This window comes from Balearica regulorum, chromosome 6, assembly GCF_011004875.1.
Source record: "Balearica regulorum gibbericeps isolate bBalReg1 chromosome 6, bBalReg1.pri, whole genome shotgun sequence".
Taxonomy (NCBI): domain Eukaryota; kingdom Metazoa; phylum Chordata; class Aves; order Gruiformes; family Gruidae; genus Balearica; species Balearica regulorum.
The window spans coordinates 35660431-35679700 of record NC_046189.1 but is presented as its reverse complement, the minus strand read 5'-3'; the positions used below and the strand labels follow the sequence as shown (position 1 = coordinate 35679700).

Below are 19270 nucleotides of genomic sequence, written 5' to 3'. Positions count from 1 at the left end.
CAAAAGCCTAATTCTTTTCCTGACTAGCAGTATTGGGAAAATGCTACTGAATCCGACAAAAGCTACATAGGCCCTTCATTTCCACTGACCTCTGTAGTGACTTTGAAATGGAACGATTCTTTACGGACAGACAGCTACATTGATTGTTACTTTCCATCTGTTGCAAACACCTTACCATTGGTAATTCTTTGACATTAGGTGGTTTTTCCATATACATATACTGAGACCCCTGAGCTCAGCTGCAAAGGAAAAAACCCAGGTATTTTAATAAATTAAGAGGGAACTCCCAAAAAATGGAAAAAAGTTTGCTAGGGGTAGTGCCCAAGATTGTTGTTAGGAATAACTTGTAATAAAATCGATAATAAATGCTGAAAACGTTATGTACTACTAGGTGTTTAAGATGTATAAAATATTTTATTCAGTTGAGTGGTGTAAGGACAAGTAGTGAAGTAAAAATACACTGTGAGGAAAAGAGCAGAGAGAAAATAAAATTTTGTGAAGAAATTAGCAATATAATGGCCACTAGGTACCCTATTTTTCATAGTTCTACTCTAGTATGGATATAATAAACGTAATTTTGTAAAACACATACTTTTCTTTTAGGCTGCCATACAAATTAAGTTCTAAACCAGCTTAATTTGGTAGCACATATATGGAGGTTATGCAGTATTTTATGAGAGGAGAATGTAATGCAGCAAATTAAATTGAAGATGTAAATGCAAGAAAATGGAAACATTTTTGTGAAAGATAATTGTTTTAAATGGACATAGCATGTATTTCTTACACAGTTAAATAGGAGAACCCACTGCTACATTATCTCAATTATGTCAATACAACAGAACATTTCATGTATTCCAGAAAGGAGTAAGATATTTATGTAGTGTAAAAAGTTAGACCCCATTCAATAATATTAGCAAGAACATACAAATATAAAACATATAATTTGCCATTTTACATACTTCTTGATTAGCTAGTAGGAAAAACAATCCTTATAGGCATATTATTACATAATTTTTCATTATTGACTCTATAATATTCCTCCGTAGCACCCAGAGTTATTCAGTGTAAGAATTTGACAGTTATTCATATATGTTTAAATGTCTATTCATATTCATTCATGTACATTCATGCACATAAGATATCTAATATTTATTTTAAGAATTAGCTGTCTAAAATTTCAAATCTTCAAATCCTTTAACTTCACCCTCTCATGTTTCTTCTTGAAGAGTTTGCAATCTGTGATTCTTCTGTGTTATGTCATTGTCATCTAATGCTATTGTTAATCTTTGAGTTCAATCTTGAAAAAGAAGTTTGATGATTTCATAAGCGTGAAACAGCTCACAGTACACTTACCATATTAAGGAATAGCGTTAACTGTAAACAGTATCAATATTGCCCACACATAGCTATATTAATCAAGATGGCAATAGCTAGCTCCTTTCCCAAAACTATTGCTGATAAGTTGTCGGAAAGTTCCATTACAATCTTCCAATTAAGAGTAAAGCCTAACAAAAGCATCTTTGTCTGGAAAAAACAATGTTTGGGAACATTGTTCCCGCTGTGGGAATTCAGTAACGCCTTAGGCATGATACAGCATAGGGGGTAGTAGTAGTATGAAATAACATTCAAACTTAAAATCACAATGGCAGCATTTCCAATTAAAAGTGTGGGGAGGGGGTTAATCTGTTTTGATATTTTTCAGTGTTTTTCAACAACTATCAATCAATCAGCTTTATTTTTTTTTTTTACCAAAAGATACCAGTTTCTCAAGAAAGAAACACCACTTAGATCAGCTGTAGTTAGGAATACAGATATAGTAGTTAGAAAGTTTTAAATGTACAGTGTAATTAATTCAAAATACATAGTGTGTTTTATTTCTGAAAACAATCTCAAAAATAAATATGCCCCAGTGAATTAATATATTGAAATATATTACACTTTTAGATAATTAGCATGTTTTCTTTATATGTTAAAAATAGAATAGAAAAACAGAACTTAGGTAGCTTTTTTAGATGATGCAAACATCCGTGCTAGGTATGAGAAAAGAATATACATATTCTGCTTCACAGGTGTATGTTTTAAGATCTGAATTGCTGTGAAGCCTCAGTCCCACTGAGGTCAGTGACAGGGCTACTGGATGTCTGGTTTTCCTCAAGTATGTTCTTTTCTGCAAGAACTGTAGTGCTAAATTCCACTGCAACTAAACTGCTTTCATACAGCCTGTCTTGTAGACTATGACTTTACTGACAGTTTGGACAAACACCTAGCTGTCTACTGTTAATTCTGCATACAGTTGTTAATATAAGGTGTACAAAATAAATGTACAAAGAGAGAAAATACTTTCTGTTTTAATTTCCTGACAGCGGCTTTTTCAAATGTTTATTGTTTGACTTTGCTATCATGCGCTTGTAGATCTCTGCAAAAATCATGTTATGTTAAACTGAAAATACAAGGCATGAGTACTCACAATGAACATTATTCTTACTTCTGTTTCTGCCTGAATTTAGAAATACTTTAGAAGCATAACTTTGAACATGCAAGCGATTCTTTATGGATGAGTTAGTGTCTATATGGAATGATCTGAGGTTGGAAAACTGATCTTTATAGATATCAAAGCGTTATTTGGGAATCCTGATAGAAATAGCTTTCAGGACTCTCACGTAGGTGTAGAGAGCTCATATATCCTTACTGAAGGCCAGCAGTTTATGGTGCCAGACTACAGGTGGTACATGGATAGCTCTGTTATTCATTTACTTGAGCTACTGTTATGTCTCTCAACAACCAGGAGTTAAAATATCAAATGTTTGTAATACTAATTTAATGTAAGCTTTAAGGTGTTTTGATTTTATAAATTGAATAATATATTTTTCTGAACATATAGAGGTACTAAGATGCTAACAGAAAGGTACACTCATGGTTAAGATACTGTTTCTGACAATATAATAGTTTTAAATGAGAAACAAAAGTTTACTACTAAGAAGTTAATAGGCTAACTCTGTCTCAGCTAGTGACTCTTGGTTATATCAAATTCAGCCAGATGCCGGGCACAGGTCATGGAAATTCAATGGCAACAAAAAAGGCAATAAAGTAATGGCTAGTTATTTTTTATAATGTGTACAATTTTTAAACACCTAAAAATTTACCTTTGTAAATATTCAGAGATCATACATTGCCATTCATGTATTTATGAATTTATAATAGGTCTGAGATAAAGCATGAAGTTTATACTTCCTTGATGTCAATGAGATTTTAGTTAATGTTTTCAGTCAAATCAGTCTGGACACACTGGCTCTATAGAGAAAAATGCTCAGCTGTTTTGAACATATGTTTAAAACTAGACTGTATTATAGGACAATTACTTCTCAAGATACTTAAAAATTATTTACAATGTAAATTACATACTTTTCTGAAATTTATAGAAAGATTCCACTTGATTTCATGTTTCTTTGGAATAAGCTATCAAAGAGATTTGTTGAGGCTGCAGAGTACGAGCTATTCTGTGCTCAGGAAGTTTTGGGTGTTGAACCTCTTTTGCTGAGACATAGTTTTGACCAAGTAGAGGAAGATACACATTTAATTCAGATTTTGTTTCTCTGTAATATGTTAAAAATGCAATTATCTCCCAAATGTGAAGCGTTGATTTTCTGGTTCAACAGTAAGGATGATATCAGCAAAATAATACTGACAGCTTTCATGTTGTCTTCAACATAGCATACATTGAGTTTTTGGCAATAAAAACTGGACTGTTTGGTTCTGTGTGTTCACAGGGCAGGGCATTGGATGTTAAGTTAAATGACAATATTCTTAATAATTTAAAGTACTTTTAAAATGTTGCTTTTGTCTTACTTATGGCTCTGAAATAATGAAATATAAAGTACTGATTTGTACATATGAATCGGAAATCAATTAATGAAACATTTTTTCAGGTTTCAGGACCTTAATACATCTAAGAATAATATGTCTGACAACCAACAAAGTAAGAGGAGAAGCAAAGAAGGTAGTTTAACCAAAGTTTATACATATAAAGTGTAACATGTGGGATCTGAAGAAGAAAAAGGACAATGTTAATTTGAAATCTAGCCACTTGTCAAAACCAAGCAACCACAAAAAAATTTGAAATCAAGCTCAGAGTTATTTTCCACCTTTGAAAAGCCCTAAGATTTGCTTTAGTTTTAATACCTTTCCTGGTTTTAAATGCTCTATTTTTAAAGAGTTTCTGTCAATATTTTTCTTATACTTCTGTTCTGCTGAAATAGGATCTGTAACTGGAATTTTTGTAGATGTTCTTTGCTTTTATAGTACATTGAATTAAAACACTTACCTAAATAATTTAAAATAATTCAGATTCATGCATTCACATTTCCAAAAATTGTAACAGAAAGTATGTATAGGTATCTTAGTCAAATAAAACATGGTCCTTTTTTCCTGATAGTTACTTCCTGTAACTATCAGGAAAATATGTATTATGTTAATATTATTAACATAATAATATGTTAATGGACAAAAATAACTGTGTTTGCTTTGTTTTACTGGTCAATGAATTATACTGCTTTTATGCAAATACTAATGTGTGGTTGCAGGTTGTGGAAGCGTTGTTGCTCTTCAGAATGCAGATAAGATAATGAAAGAAATGCATCAGTCATACAAAAGTCTAGGAAAAAACAGGTAAGTAGTGTTAATATTTAATTTGCAGTTGTGTATGCAGACATGGAGACAAAGCAGGCAGTAGTCTATGAGTAAGAAAAGATTTTCTTTGTGCCAGACGTTATATACAGCTATATATGTTGTGTAGTGTTTCTGTCTTCCCAATGTCAATTATTGGCCGTTGCTGGAGGCAGTATGTTGCACTAGATGAACTAATTATTTGGTACAACATGAAAAAACATATGGTATATGGTTTTACATCAGCATTTGACTTAATTAAAAACAGACAATTATATTGCACATGGCTTTAAGATTAATTCAGACTATATTTTTGTATATCTTTTCAGTTATAGTATTATTTTTTTTCCATATTTAGATTTTTTCTTTTTCAGAAACCAGGTGGCAGAAATCTGAGGCTTGTCCACACAGCCTCTATTCTTTCAGGCAGGCTATAGCATATTTTCTAAATAACAGAGGCACGTCTGGTCTTCAGAATTCTTCTGATACCCTTTCTTGGCGATTCAGAAAAATTACGTAGTGGAAGCAATTAGTTTTTAGCAAGAGGAGGAAGATGTGCAATATATTTTCCCATTCCTGTTGTTTGGTTTACATTGTTTGTCATTCATTCTCACTTGTAGTCAGTCTCTGACATTGTAGTCGTATGTTGCCAGGGAGAGCCACAACTTCCTAGATGGACCAAGAAAGAAAACATACTTGGGCATTCTTGGATTTTACAAACCCCTTGGTCACAGTAGTCCTCAGTCATGTGATTGTTTGAACTGAGTAGGCTCCTTCCCCTTATTTTCACACTGTATTTTGGGTTTTTTTGTTTCGCCTTTTAGCCAAATAGCAGCAACATCCAGACCGTGGCCAGATCAACAAGTGGCATGTTTTCCAAGTAAAGATCATTTAGCATTACAGATGAGACATCACACTTGTTTACCTTTCTTCCTGAAGAAAGAGAACGTAGGGCGTGGCTTTGACTTCAGCTTTCTGCTACAGGCCTCATGCCCAGAAGCCAACATTTCAAAATCATTCATGGATTTAGATGCTTTTCAGATAATAAAAACCCAAATACAACAAAGTAAGTTCAATTTGAAAAGTCACAGCTTTAAAATAAAACTATATATAACTATCAAATTAGATGGCAAAGACTTACATGTCCTTTTTCTTTAAACTTTAAGTTGTCTTTATGTCTTTCATGTCAAGTAGAATTCAGCCATGTTTACCTTCTTTAATTATGTGTGTATGTGTGTTTGCAGAATGAAGGAGATAAAGAGAAGCAATGACAGACTTCACCATTCCTGTTACTGTGTATAATGAAACTGAGCCCGCAAAATGTAAACTGTAATTCTCTGTAGCTGGAGTGGGGCCATGATGACATCTCTTTCACTTTTTTCCTCATACTGGCAATATTAATTAGCCATATATTGGAGTTAGCAAACATCTGAAATTGAGGATAAATATTTGCTTATATTATTAGAATCAAAGTATTTTAAAATTATCATATTTTATAGTTTTCTGTAGAAAATGGAATTTTAAAGTTCAGTGTCACAAGTAAATTTCAACTTACAACTTTTTCTTGCATAGCAGATTTATAGCATAGTCCTGCAACCACATATCAGACAGATTCTTGGTCCACAGAACTCTACAGTTTGAAGTTAATTTATAAATGAAAATTGTGGTCTGTTTAAGAATACCAAATTAACATTTCATTTGTTTTGATTTTTAAGGGTTAAGTATAACAATGCTAAAAACCAGGAACAAGAGATCTGAGGTAAGCTGGTATTATGTATAAAACTGAACACAGTTAAAAGTATATGCTTTCAAAAATTTAAAAATAGCAATACAGAAGAAGTGTATGTACTTTCCTCTGCTTAATCATTAGGATTTTTGATGAACATGAAGTCGTTTTACATATAGTTTTTATATATACATATACATGTGTGTGTGTGAGCAAATCTTCAGATGTGTATCAACAATTTGTCAGTAAGGTGTTACATCAGGGATTTTGGGGGGTAAACAGTTGGAACTTCAAAAAGATATAAAACCTTTTAAAATAGAAATATGTAAGTTAATTTAAATTATGCACATCCTATATGTTAAACATGGTAGATATCTAGTTTTGCCAAATTTTTAAAAATAAACCATTTTATTGTATTGAGTGGTAATTTAAAAATGAAGCTGAATTGAAGAACAGTCTTGGTATTAGATGATTGCTGAAATTTATTGTGTTAGCAGATACAATATAAGGTCTTAGGATTAAATATATTTAACATCAAATTTCGTGTAAATAGGATTCCTGATAGAACTTATGTACTTACAAACAAAGTAGCAGTTTTACATGTTTCAGTGCTTCACACTACATGAGCCTTAAAACATACAAAAGATCAAATATACTATATTTAGAAAGAAGAGACTTTGGTCTTTATGGATATTAATTAGTAGTCCTTTGTACAAAAGACGTGACTCATTGAATCAGCTGTACGCTTTAGTGAACCCACTACAGAATACAACAGGATTCACAGGAAAAGAGTAAAGTATAGAAGTATAGCAATAGTTACAACAGATGATCATAAAAAGGGCTATGGAAAAAATATTTCAAATGGAGGGAAACGTTTAAGAAAAATAATTTAGCTGACCGCAGTGTGATTTAATACAGCTTTATTTCATGTCTTAGGCTCTGATGATTTCTAGAGGCATATCATTTGGGATAAACTGAGCATTCATATTAAAGCCATGATGACTGGACAAAGCCTTCAGAACTGTAAATTTCAAAACAGCATGCATTGCTTTTCCTGGCACGTTCAAACCCCAGTTTGCTCTTGGAATGCAAACAAAAATTTCCTGCAGATTGCAAACTGATGTTGAATATAGGCATGCAAATGAGTACTCAGAGTATATGACTATGTGATTATTTTCTGTTGCATACATTTGCATTAAAATATACAGTATATTCAAGCTTATTTTTCTCTGTTTCCTATAAAATAAAGAATAGAAATATTATTTTCAGAAAATTATTCTCACTGTTGATCCGAGTTGTAACAAAATACTCAAATTCTCAGATCTGTTCTCTTTCAAAGATATATGCTACCTTTCGACTAATGGGATGGGAAGAGAAGGAAGAAGGGAAGAATAATAAATTATATCCTCCTCACAACAGAATTCTGTGTTAACTGCCATATAAAAATGGCCTTTGAGTAGCTATCCATTTAACTTCACTGAAAGTGAAGTGCAGTACTTAAAACTGTGAGCTAAATCTGTGGCCCATATAACATGGTTTATGGAATTTTATAAGGCTACATTAAATATATGGAAGATCTTAGATTTAGAATAATGTCTTTTAAAATTTAGAAATCATTTCTAAGAATTGTTTTCTCCATGGATAAAATAGCATTCTGTTATAATAGTCTAGCTTTTGCTTTTTAAAAATTGCCTACATGAGATCTAGTTCCATTGAGAATATAATTACTGGTGTCAGCGCACTTTGGAGGATTGCATAAAAAGACTTTAAATATCAGCATAAGAGTGGTGCTGTCATTCAGTAAGAGTGCACAGCAAGAAAGAAACTTTGGCACATGAAGCCACTGACCAGCCTTTCAATTCCTGTAGCAAACCTGCTATGTGGCATAAGGCATAGTTAATAACTGACAAGATGATTTGCATATGTGGACAAAGCTTATTACTTTGAAATCATGGAGAATGACTTATGCCTTATAGCAAAGGATCCCACTTTCTGTACTATGAAATACTTAGAAATAATTCTGGGTGTTGGAAAATTAATGTATGTATGTGAGAAAATTAATGTATTTTCTCAGGGGTTTGATGTTACACTTCATATTAGGTTAATTATGGGACTATATAAAAGAGTAATCCTTTTCTGGTTTTCTTTTCTTAGTCTGCTTAGCTCTTAGTGATTAGCTTTTACCTGTATCTGTCATGTAGCACATTATTAATGGTTTTTATGGAAATTACAGTTTCATTTGCCACCAGTGACATTTCAGCCTGTAAGAACGATTCATCTTGCTCCTCTAGAGGATAATATTGTCAATGAAAGCACCAACATCAGAAATATTTTGAATATTATGAACTCTATTCCTCAGCCTATAAAACCAGTTACTAAATTTTATCAGTATCAGTTAGACAATCTATTAAAAAGGCATGCTGAAAAGTCATCAGAACTGATTGTGGCTACTATTTCCAATAAGTTCACTCCAGTGAAAGACCTGTACTACTTCAGCATGAGTAACTATTATAAGTACCCTAGCATCAAGAAAGAAGAAATTCAAAGCAATTTAAAATGGAGGGAAACTGATGTAGCTACCAATACTGAAAAGAATGACCAGATGAAGTACCCGTTTTCAGTGGCTTGTAAGAACATAGATCTTATGACCCAAGCCAGTTTCTATGATGATAGTCATCCCTGCTTGAGCTCAACTAATGCTCTGATAAACTGCGGAATATTTACAGCACAGACAACATTTACAGTGTCAAGCAACACAGATGCCTTGAGAACTAGCAATAAGGAAAAAAGAGCAGGGAATTCCTGTAGAACTGGTCTAGAGGAAAGAAATGCTACAGAGATGATGATACTGGGTTATAGAGCACATGAAGATGCTGAGAGTGCAAACTTTGTGCTTGACAATCATGATTTCGATTCTTCCTGTAGAAATGAAGTGATAGAGACCTACCATGCCTTAGAAGATAATTCTGTGGCTGCAGTAATTCCCAGAGTAGAAGTGCAAGATCCTTCTGGAAAACAGACAGAAAATAATGTTTGTCTTTTTGAATTTGAAATGGAAAAAGAAGCAATGTCAGAAGCAATTTCAGAAGCAACTTCGAAAGACCAAAGTGAGCTTGTACCTGTTGTTCATGTTACATTCTCTGGACAAGAACCAACTAGGGAACCACACGTTGCTAAACAACCTGCCACAAAAAAGAGTATCATTCGTAGCTTGCCTCCTCATGTTACTCAGAGCTTCAACATTCTTGCTCGCAAAGAAAATGACAAAAGTAAAATAAAGATGAATAGAAATAATTATTCATCAAAATCTAAAATGAGTAGCAAGGTAAAGATATCTGAAGACTTAATTGTTTCTGATGAGATTTCCACAAAACGTAATGCCAAGGGTCAGATTTTTCCATCTTTGGAACTGCCACACGTGGAATCTGAAACTTCCCTGAAGCATCAAAAAAAAACCCCTCAAGCAGACAAATACCATTTTGCTCAGAGTGCTCAAAAACTTAAAAAGCAAAGTTTTTCCTGCAATTGCAGAAATTCAGTTATCTTAAAGAAACCTGCTACTCCACTTTCTCTACCACATGCACAATCTGCTTCAGATTTTGTAGATCTGAAATACAGTGACATGTTCAAGAAAATAAATTCAAATGACAAAGGCCCAGGTATTTATGAAATGTTTGGAACTCCTGTCTATTCCCACACACGTGAGCTTGATCAGCATGAGAACAGTTTGTATAGAGATGTTTGTTCTGCTCCTTCTGGGAGATGCACTGCTAGCACCTGCAGATCTACCTGCAGTAAAGGGAGAGAGAGCAGCCGACTCAGAAATAATCAAAAGAGAACATATTCTAAGCCAAAGAAGACGACCATACCTGGCACTAAGCAAAAGCAGAAAAGTTTCATTCCAAAGGACAGGAGTACCAAGTTGAGTGACAGCAACACAGAGCAAGATAATGTAATAACTTCTGATTCAGATTGTCAAATAAAGACTTCAAGGAGCATGACATTGTTTCGTGAAGACACAGATCATCAGCTTATGTTTTTAGAAGAGCTTTCACAATCAACTAAACAAGATAAATTTTTTTCAAATTCAAACTTAGCAACTATTAAAGAAGTTTCTTTGGAGCGGTCTTTAGACAGCCAGGATATATCCAACCATCAGAGAGCTGCTACCTGTAGCCACAATCTTCTTCAGTTCAGTGATAAAGACTACACAGAATGTGTTGCTCTAAGTAGTACTCCACTCACAACAGACCAGAACATTTGTGTACCCCAGTGCAGGGTGGATATAGATGCCTGCAAAGACCTGGAATCAGACCAGGCTTCCTTCAGGTCTATAAATAAATCGCCCTTTTCAGATAGACTAGAGTGTCAATCCCCTACAAAAAAATTAAATCACAGTTGGGCATACACACTTCAAAACAGTGATTTGGCAAATGAATTGACTCAGCCTTCGGTGATTCAGACAAAAGATGTTACAAGCCCCAGTTTCCAAACAAGTCAAAACATTTTGTCCTGGACAGATAATAAGCGTGTGACTGATGAGTTACTTTGTTGTCTGGCCGAAGAATTGCTAATGCTTGAAGAAAAAGACATCAACTCTTCAAGAATAAAAAATACAGGTTCTAAAATGCAAAATACACATACTAAAGAAGAAGAAAATATGATGAATGGAGATGGAGCAATAGTAAATAGTGCTCTAGAGAAGGTAAAAGTGATTTCTTGTACCTTGCTAGCTCCTTTGAGTGATGCTTCAACAGAAGTTTGGATGAAAGATAGGAAATACGTGCTAATTAACGATCAAGTCCCTCTCCCTTGGGCAACTGATTCTTCCAGTGCCCAGTTGGGGATAGTCATGTTAGAGGCTGCATGTCAAAACACAAGTCAGATGGTACTAAGGCATGACAGGAATAGTTATCAAGGCTTATATGATGGGTCAAGATACAATGAGAAATTGTAGTGAATAAAAAGGAGAGGCTATTTTAACTGAAGAGCATATATAAAAGGGTACTGGGGCAAGGCAAAATCTCTTGAGATCTTGGCACCTAAGGAATATGAAAAAACACTACAAATGGTTCTTGTATATCCAAAAGGCAATTTCCTTGAATCTCTGAATACAACCAGATACTTTTCTAGGTGTGAACTACAAGTATTGGCTTATCAGACAGACTTAAGGCTGCTTAATTGTTGTTCAGTCAAAACTTCAAGCTTAGAAGGCTTAGATTCTGGCCCCCAAGTCTGTTAAGTGCCTTCACCTACTAAGGTACTTATCCACCAGTACTGCTTCTCCTTGGCACTGTTAGCTTTTTGTCTATTTAAATTACAAATTTTTAAGGAAATTTCTTTAATTACATGTTGATACACTTCTGTATGCTTCTGCAGACACAGGTGCCAATTGTAGCTCCATTCTCACATTTCCTAGGGAGATCCATGGCTAGATGGAGTAATTATTACCATCTTTCTGAAGCAGTCTTTTCTTCCTGTGAAGTCATGTCCAAATTGTTTTCCCCAGACTTGGGTTTCGTATGTTAACTAGAGGAAGGCAATAGTCATATTCACCCTTCAGCTTAGCAAACCGTACCTACATGACCAAAAAAAAAAAAAAAAAAAGAAAAAAGTAGTAAGCAGATGTATAACCTGTTCTTTTACATATTCCTTCTGTCTTCCTGTCAATGGAAAAAGATGTTATGCTTTAATCTTCTGGTTATGCACTATTGTGACATATACTTGATAATATTTACATAGTCTTACTTAATATAGCAATTGTATTGATACGCTGGGCGTATAAGCATAAGCTGGGCGATGAGTATACATAGATGTATAAATCTGTAGAAAAGAGTTGTGCCAGTAAAAATTACTCCTTATAAAAAAATGTAAGGATAATATGAAGCCTTTCCTTTCCTTCCTGCTTTCTCCCCACACCGACCATCATCTTTCAAGGAGAGTTACAGTAAAGCCTTTTTGGCATCAAATGAAGAAAGTGACCTGCTAAACTTTGAGGAATCTACTAAATTACCAGGAAGCAGTTTAACTAACAAAGATCCGATCATGTGGACAAGAGGTGAAGTCCTTGGGAAGGGAGCCTATGGCACGGTAAGTTAATGTCTGAGTATGTTAAGAGATGTGCTGGTCATCTTTGAGATATATCTTACCTTACAATTGGCTGTTGTCCTATTCAACAAATAAATATTTTGATTATACAATGAGATACGAAACGTGACAAAGATACTATTTAAAATAAGTAAATACTCACTTTTATTTCACATTTCATTATAATAAATGCTAGTTTCATTGTAGGTATACTGCGGTCTGACAAGCCAGGGACAATTAATAGCTGTAAAGCAGGTTGTTTTGGATACGTCAGATCAACTCTCTACAGAAAAGGAGTATCAGAAGTTTCATGAGGAAGTTGATCTTTTGAAGACATTGAAGCACGTCAATATTGTAACTTATTTAGGAACCTGTCTGGAAGACAACATTTTAAGCATTTTCATGGAGTTTGTTCCTGGTGGCTCAATTTCTAGTATTATTAATCGTTTTGGTCCGTTGCCAGAAGTAGTCCTTTGTAAATATACAAAACAAATTCTACAAGGGGTTGCATATTTACATGACAATTGTGTGGTACATAGAGATATCAAAGGCAATAATGTTATGCTGATGCCAAATGGTATAGTAAAGCTAATTGATTTTGGCTGTGCCAGGCGCTTAGCTTGGGTGAGCCTCAGTGGCACACAGAGCGAGATGCTCAAGTCTGTACATGGGACCCCGTACTGGATGGCACCAGAAGTTATAAATGAATCTGGATATGGAAGAAAATCAGACATCTGGAGCGTTGGCTGCACCGTATTTGAGATGGCAACAGGAAAACCACCACTGGCTTCCATGGATAGGATAGCAGCCATGTTCTATATTGGGGCCCACAGAGGACTGATGCCTTCCCTACCTGATCGATTCTCTGGCACTGCAGTGGATTTTGTGCATGCGTGCTTAACCAGGTATGTAGATTTTTAACTGAAAAAGGGAAGGAAAAATGCAGATAGTTTGCACAGTAGAGATTGTTGATGGCAGCTTCCTTTACCTTTTATATGGTACATATGATGTAGAAGAACTGTAGTGTAAAGGCATAGGTTTTTCAACATTTCAGGAAAGCCCTTAAATAATAGTATACATAAAAGAGGTTTACTCTCTATCATGGTACAAAAAAACCCCCTCACAAATCCTCTTTGTGTAGGCCTTATACTCATCATTTACTTTCCCTGTAATTTTCATGCAGAAACATGGCACCACTGAGTTTCAGACAAAATGTTTGATAAATTTCTTTGACATGCCTTGCTGTTCCAATATCCCATTGGCTGAGTCTGGCCTGTGTCAGGCAAGTGGTTTTGAGGACAATGTTCTAAATGAAAGAGATTTCACTTAATTCTTATCTTCTGCAGTAGAAAAATCTGTTGTAACTGCCAATACAGGAAATACATACTTACTTGAAACATAAAGTTCTCTATATTTAAAAAAAACCCCACCACTAGAATTAAAAAAAAAAAAAAAAATTTTGTAGTGTTTGTTTTGTTTTAAATATCAACTTTGTGCCAGATGTTTAAATGGACTATTGATTTGAATTAAGTTGAAATTCAATTATTAAGTTCCTGACCTCTACAGGTAGTCTTTATAAAATTAATAGCAGCCTTTTACATATCTCTAAATACCAGATTTGAATGCTAGAGAGAAGCATGTTATTTAGTGGGTGTGGCAGCAGTCTTGGAGGCAGGAAGCCTGTTTTCTAATCCCTGGATTAGAATTGTTATGGTATGGTTATGTTTCCTGTGGACCATAGTACAATAACCAGAAAAATTGTGGACTGTATGTAGAGACATCATATATACTTTGGTTCAGAGAGAACAGTGTTTAAAAGGCAGAAGGAATTTCTAGGTAAGAAGAAACATACAGATATAAAGCATTTTTGATAAAGTATTTACCTTTTCAAAAGTCAGGATGCACCTGTTGGTGGCAAAGTTGTAATGTATGATCTTGTGATGTCCTAAATATAAATGCATCCCTCATCCCATCTTCCCTATTAGTTTATTATTTAAGAAATCAGTGCCCTTTACTCCTTCCCCTGTTTTTTTCTCCAAACTGAGTTGAAAAAGTCCAAAGCCCTTAGCTCTAGTAAGCCAATATTACAATTACAATACTGTAATTCTAAATGGGCCCCTTAACATGAATAATGTTGATTGGAGATGACAGAACATCCTGATTGACACAGGATCACTCAAATAATTGTCACTCTTCTTAAATACATTTTTGGTGCACCTGAATCAGCCACATTAGCAGAATTATTCAAAGTTTTAGAAGGAATTTAGAGGAACAAAGATTGATTTCTGTAATAATAAAATATTTCAGTTTTATAATTCATAAATTCCAAGAGTCTCTTCCCATAAATCCTGCTTTCCTTTCTACCAACTTTATAAACAAACCCTAAAAATGAGTAATTAGGAAAAAAAAGTCTAAGTTTGCATTTAGATTTTACAAACAATTACATCACAGGCATGCATGTTAATTTTATGTACTGATTTTTCAAACCCTCAATGCAGAGATCAACATGAACGCCCTTCTGCTCTGCAGTTGCTGGACCATCCCTTTGTGAAAGGAAGACAGTGAATTTTTCAAAACTCTTGCCAAATGAGTATACATTTTCCATATAAAAATTGCCACTTATGAAAAAAGATCAGAAGGAACTGGACTTAAAAGTGACAGCAGAAATTACTAGAGAGCAGTCGTGTACAAGGCATCTATTATTACACAGCATTATTAAAGTAACATTATTTGCAACATTTGGGCTCATTAGAGTGGGCCAACAGAGGGCCACATTTTGTTGTATCTGAGACACTTTAAGAGAAAAAAACCACACATCGCCATCATCAGTATGTGACAGGCAAGGTAAGTTGGAATGCCAATTTGTCTGTAAAAAACCTATGATGGGACGTATGCTATTGGCAGAAAGCATTGCAAACACTGAGAGCTCTGTGAAAGCTCTGCAGGAAGCCCTACTCAAACTTGCAGATGAGTCATTAAGTGTGGCTGTGATGATCCCATAGCACCTCCAAACCATATAACTATATCAGCATAAAACATACTGAAGCTTTTATTTAGCTATACAGGCCCTAATTTTTAGCTAGTGAAAAAAAACAAACCACCAAACCCTACTAGTTCTTACATACATACATATATGTCTTTGTTAGTGAGGTACAGTATCACTATGCAGTACTGTAGTGATAATGACAAGAGATACCCAGGTGCACCCATGTGCAGATTTATTAAGCTTACATCAAGATCACTTCCTAGTCTGGCTGGAATTACGAATCTAAACTTTGTGACTGTCTTTTCTCAACAAGCTAGTGCATTTTATGGAAAGTTTCAGGTCACCGAATGGTTGAGGTTGGAAGGAGCCTCTGGAGTTGCTTGAGTCCAACCCCACTGCTCCAAGCAGGGTTGACTGAAGCAGGTTGCTCAGGCCCTTGGCCCGCTGGCTTTGAGTATCACCGACGATGGAGACTTCGCAGCCTCTCTAGGCAACACGTGCCAGCGTTCAACCAACCTCACAGTAAAAATGTTTTTATGCTTGAACAGATTATCTTGTATGTCAAGTTGTGCCCATTGCCTTTTGTGCTGTCACTAACACTGAAAAGTCTGGCTCTGTCTGCCTTATTGCCCCCCATCAGGTACTGACACACAACGATACAACTCCCCCTCAACCTACTCTTTCATCACAGAGTGGCACGTTTTCTGTGTTCAGAGCGACGTGTTGTAATTTTCACCCTTCTCTTTGCTGATACAGAGCAGCAAAAGCATAGGAGCATTACCTTTGTCTCATGTGCAAAGACTGTAAAGTGCTGTTTGAATCACTAGACAGTCCACTGCTATTTTTCAATATCCTTAATCTGAAATAGAACAGCAAATTTGATTCTGAAATGTGAACTGTTTTGAGAAACACTTGAGTGAGCACTATGTAATCAGATGACATGCAACAGTCCTCATCTGCACTGCAAAAATAATTTTTATAATTAGTGTAAATAGCTACTACTAACTGCACAAAATTCAATAAAATTTGAAGAACATTATTAGACATTAATAAAACAAACAAAAAAAGGCCAGGTATAAGTATTGAAATTGTCCTCTTTCTGATAAGGAAGGCTTCTTCCTGAGTATTTTTCAAATTTAAAATTTCAGGGGAATAAGACACTGTAGAAACAAAAAATTGATTTCACTGCATCAAAATGGGGTGAACCTTATGCCTTTGTGAGCACCTAGGCTCCAGGAAGAGAGGCAGTAGAACTACAACTGTTAAGGACTGAGCTCTCAAGGGTCTCTTCAAGACCCTGACTTCAGTGCCAGCAGTAACATGAAAATTAGTGTTTTACAAAAAGGAAAGAAGGAAGTTCTAGGTTTCATATGAAATCAACTTTCCCCAGAGCACTAAACATTTTAGTTACTTAAATAGCTTTCAAACTTTATTTTATTCCTGTAGTCTGACTTCAAAGAGTTGGTCTAAACTTTTTAAAAGCAAAGAGAAATCAGTACTTCTAGCAAAATTCTTTATTAATAGTTTCTGTAGGTATAATGTCACATAACAATGAACATTATGCGAGTATAAGAGAAAGCCTAACATCACAGTAATCTTCACAGTTCAAACAGTTAATCAGTCCCATTTTGAGGAATACCGGTTGGTCCTCATGCCATAAAATCCATGGCAACGTCAGGTTAAAGTATCTTCAAGTTAAAGTACCTTGCAGAATAAATTTAGGAGCCCTGGCACATGAACTCAAGTGGGATGTACATAATTCATGATGTATATTAGTTCTTCTCAGATTAAGGTAGTGTCTACAACAAAGCTGCAAAGTAAGTACCGGTTTTTATTTAGCATGAAATGAAACTGAGGGAAAGAATGGGAATGCTCTAGGATATGCAGTTAATTAAAAAACGTCAGAATGACAAAACCCCCTCCTTATACATGTGTCTTCTAAGCAAAACTAACACCTTTTGTTAAAGTCTGAGTTCTCCAATATTATTAGCTATTTGCAATTTAAATGTAATATTTAGTCCAGCTAGTTACAGTAAAATTAGTCTCCAACTTAAAGGTTTGTAAAACTTTAACCTGAGTTTTTAATGAAAATGTGAAAGCACATTTTTGTTTTTGTTTAACCCAACTTAAGAGAAGGAGATGGTTGGTTGAGGCCAGCACTTGTAGCAAAGGTCTTTCAGCTTAATCATGCTGGAGAACAGGGGAGATGTGATCGCATCCCAGCCCTGTGCTCAGCACAGCTAAACTTTGGTTTAGGGTGCCTTGGGTTGCTCGGCTGAGTCCAGTCTAGTAGAACCTTCTATAAACAAGTCAAACTTTGCATATTTCTTGCTTAATGAGATCATAGATTTTCACATCAAGATCCAGATAATTCAGATACCTGTAATAAGGTATCTAATGTAATAAGGAGAAAGGGTGAGAAACCTTAAAAAACCTCCTTGAAAAAACCTTTCTTTTAAATGAAAGGTGACTTAGTGAGGAGGGTCCCACTTGCTTAATTGTAGTATTTGAGCAGGGCAAGCCTTACTGGTCTAAAAAAAGTAGTCTTCATTTCTAAAACCAATCAAAAACCCATTGCAAAGTAAGTGGGCTGCCAAGTAGTAGGTATGACCACTGCTGTGATGCCAAGCTTCCTCAAGATTTGGGGTTCAAATTGGAGAATCTGAAAGTCTGCTGTTCTATTATTGTAGAGGATACCTAGTCTTTCTTTTACACAGTAAAATCTAAAGCTCTAAAGCTGTTGCTCATATTGCAGGAAAGGGGAGGGTTCTTAGGCATGCCAACCCAGCTATTTTACACTGGTCTTGAAACTACAAAACAGCAATGACAAAAATTTGCACCTCAAAATACATGCATCAACCTTTCTTCTCAAAAGCAGACAGAGCCCAGAACACCCACAGTCTTTTGAGATTTGAGATAATAGTGCTTTTTTACTGGTACCATTTTCTACAACCCTGGTTGTTCAAAACTCTGGTTCTTGCATGTAAGTAAAAAAGAACAAGAGTTCTCCTGAGGAAGGGCTTGTGGTACACACAGCAGCATCTCTTCTCTCCTACTTTACACTTCCCACAGGTACCCACACTATGAGACAGCTTCAGAACGTGAATTTTATGGGTGGTGTCAAAGAACACAATCTCTGAAATATGTAAGAAAATGGTGTCATTCTAAGTGCCAGAATATAGAGGAATCAAACCCAAGTACTGAAAATTCTAATTTCAAAATTTAGTTTGGGTTTGCTATATCCACCTCAGAAGGCAGAGAGTCATGCCCTGTAGCAATGTGAGAGAACACTCCTGGCATTAATTATTTTTTTTAAAGGGGTAAGGAGTTAAGCATTTCAGAGAAAGGAGAAATTAATTAGTTAGTTCATTTTAGCATACTTCCAAGTCTTTTAAAACATTTATTTTTAGAACTGATCATGGGAATGTGCATTTACATCCCAATTAAAGAAAGCAAACAAATCCCTTTCATCGCAAAGCAAGGACTGGGAACCTTTCCCCCTAAGGTCTTACAAAAACCCTTGGTATGCTCTTGTCACCCAGCCCCTCACCCCTTCCTCCCCACTGCTTAAAAAAAAGAAATCAATCACAGAAAAAAAAAAAAAATCCAAGCATGGCCAGCCACTATACACCAAAATTACAGGGCACAGGCTCTCAACCCCAGGGCAGAGCAAGGGAGCAGCTTAAGATAGCTTAAAATTTCTAGAATTTGCTTTTCAGGTATAGAACACCTGAGCACCAGAATGTAAAGGAAGCAAAGAAAACAAATTAGCCTCAGACTTTCAAGCATTCCACTACTGGATTGATTAA

The 19270-nt window shown here is 35.3% G+C and overlaps 1 protein-coding gene across 1 annotated transcript; it reads left to right on the top strand.

Annotated features, from left to right (window-relative positions):
* Positions 1-3929: 3929 nt before the first annotated feature.
* MAP3K19 (mitogen-activated protein kinase kinase kinase 19) lies at positions 3930-15284 on the top strand. The gene is made up of 8 exons (XM_075757220.1): positions 3930-3997; positions 4581-4665; positions 5487-5728; positions 6378-6421; positions 8622-11093; positions 12326-12478; positions 12683-13380; positions 14974-15284. Exons 1-8 carry the CDS (start codon positions 3958-3960, stop codon positions 15038-15040), a joined length of 3801 nt encoding a protein of 1266 aa, XP_075613335.1. The 5' UTR covers positions 3930-3957; the 3' UTR covers positions 15041-15284.
* Positions 15285-19270: the final 3986 nt, after the last annotated feature.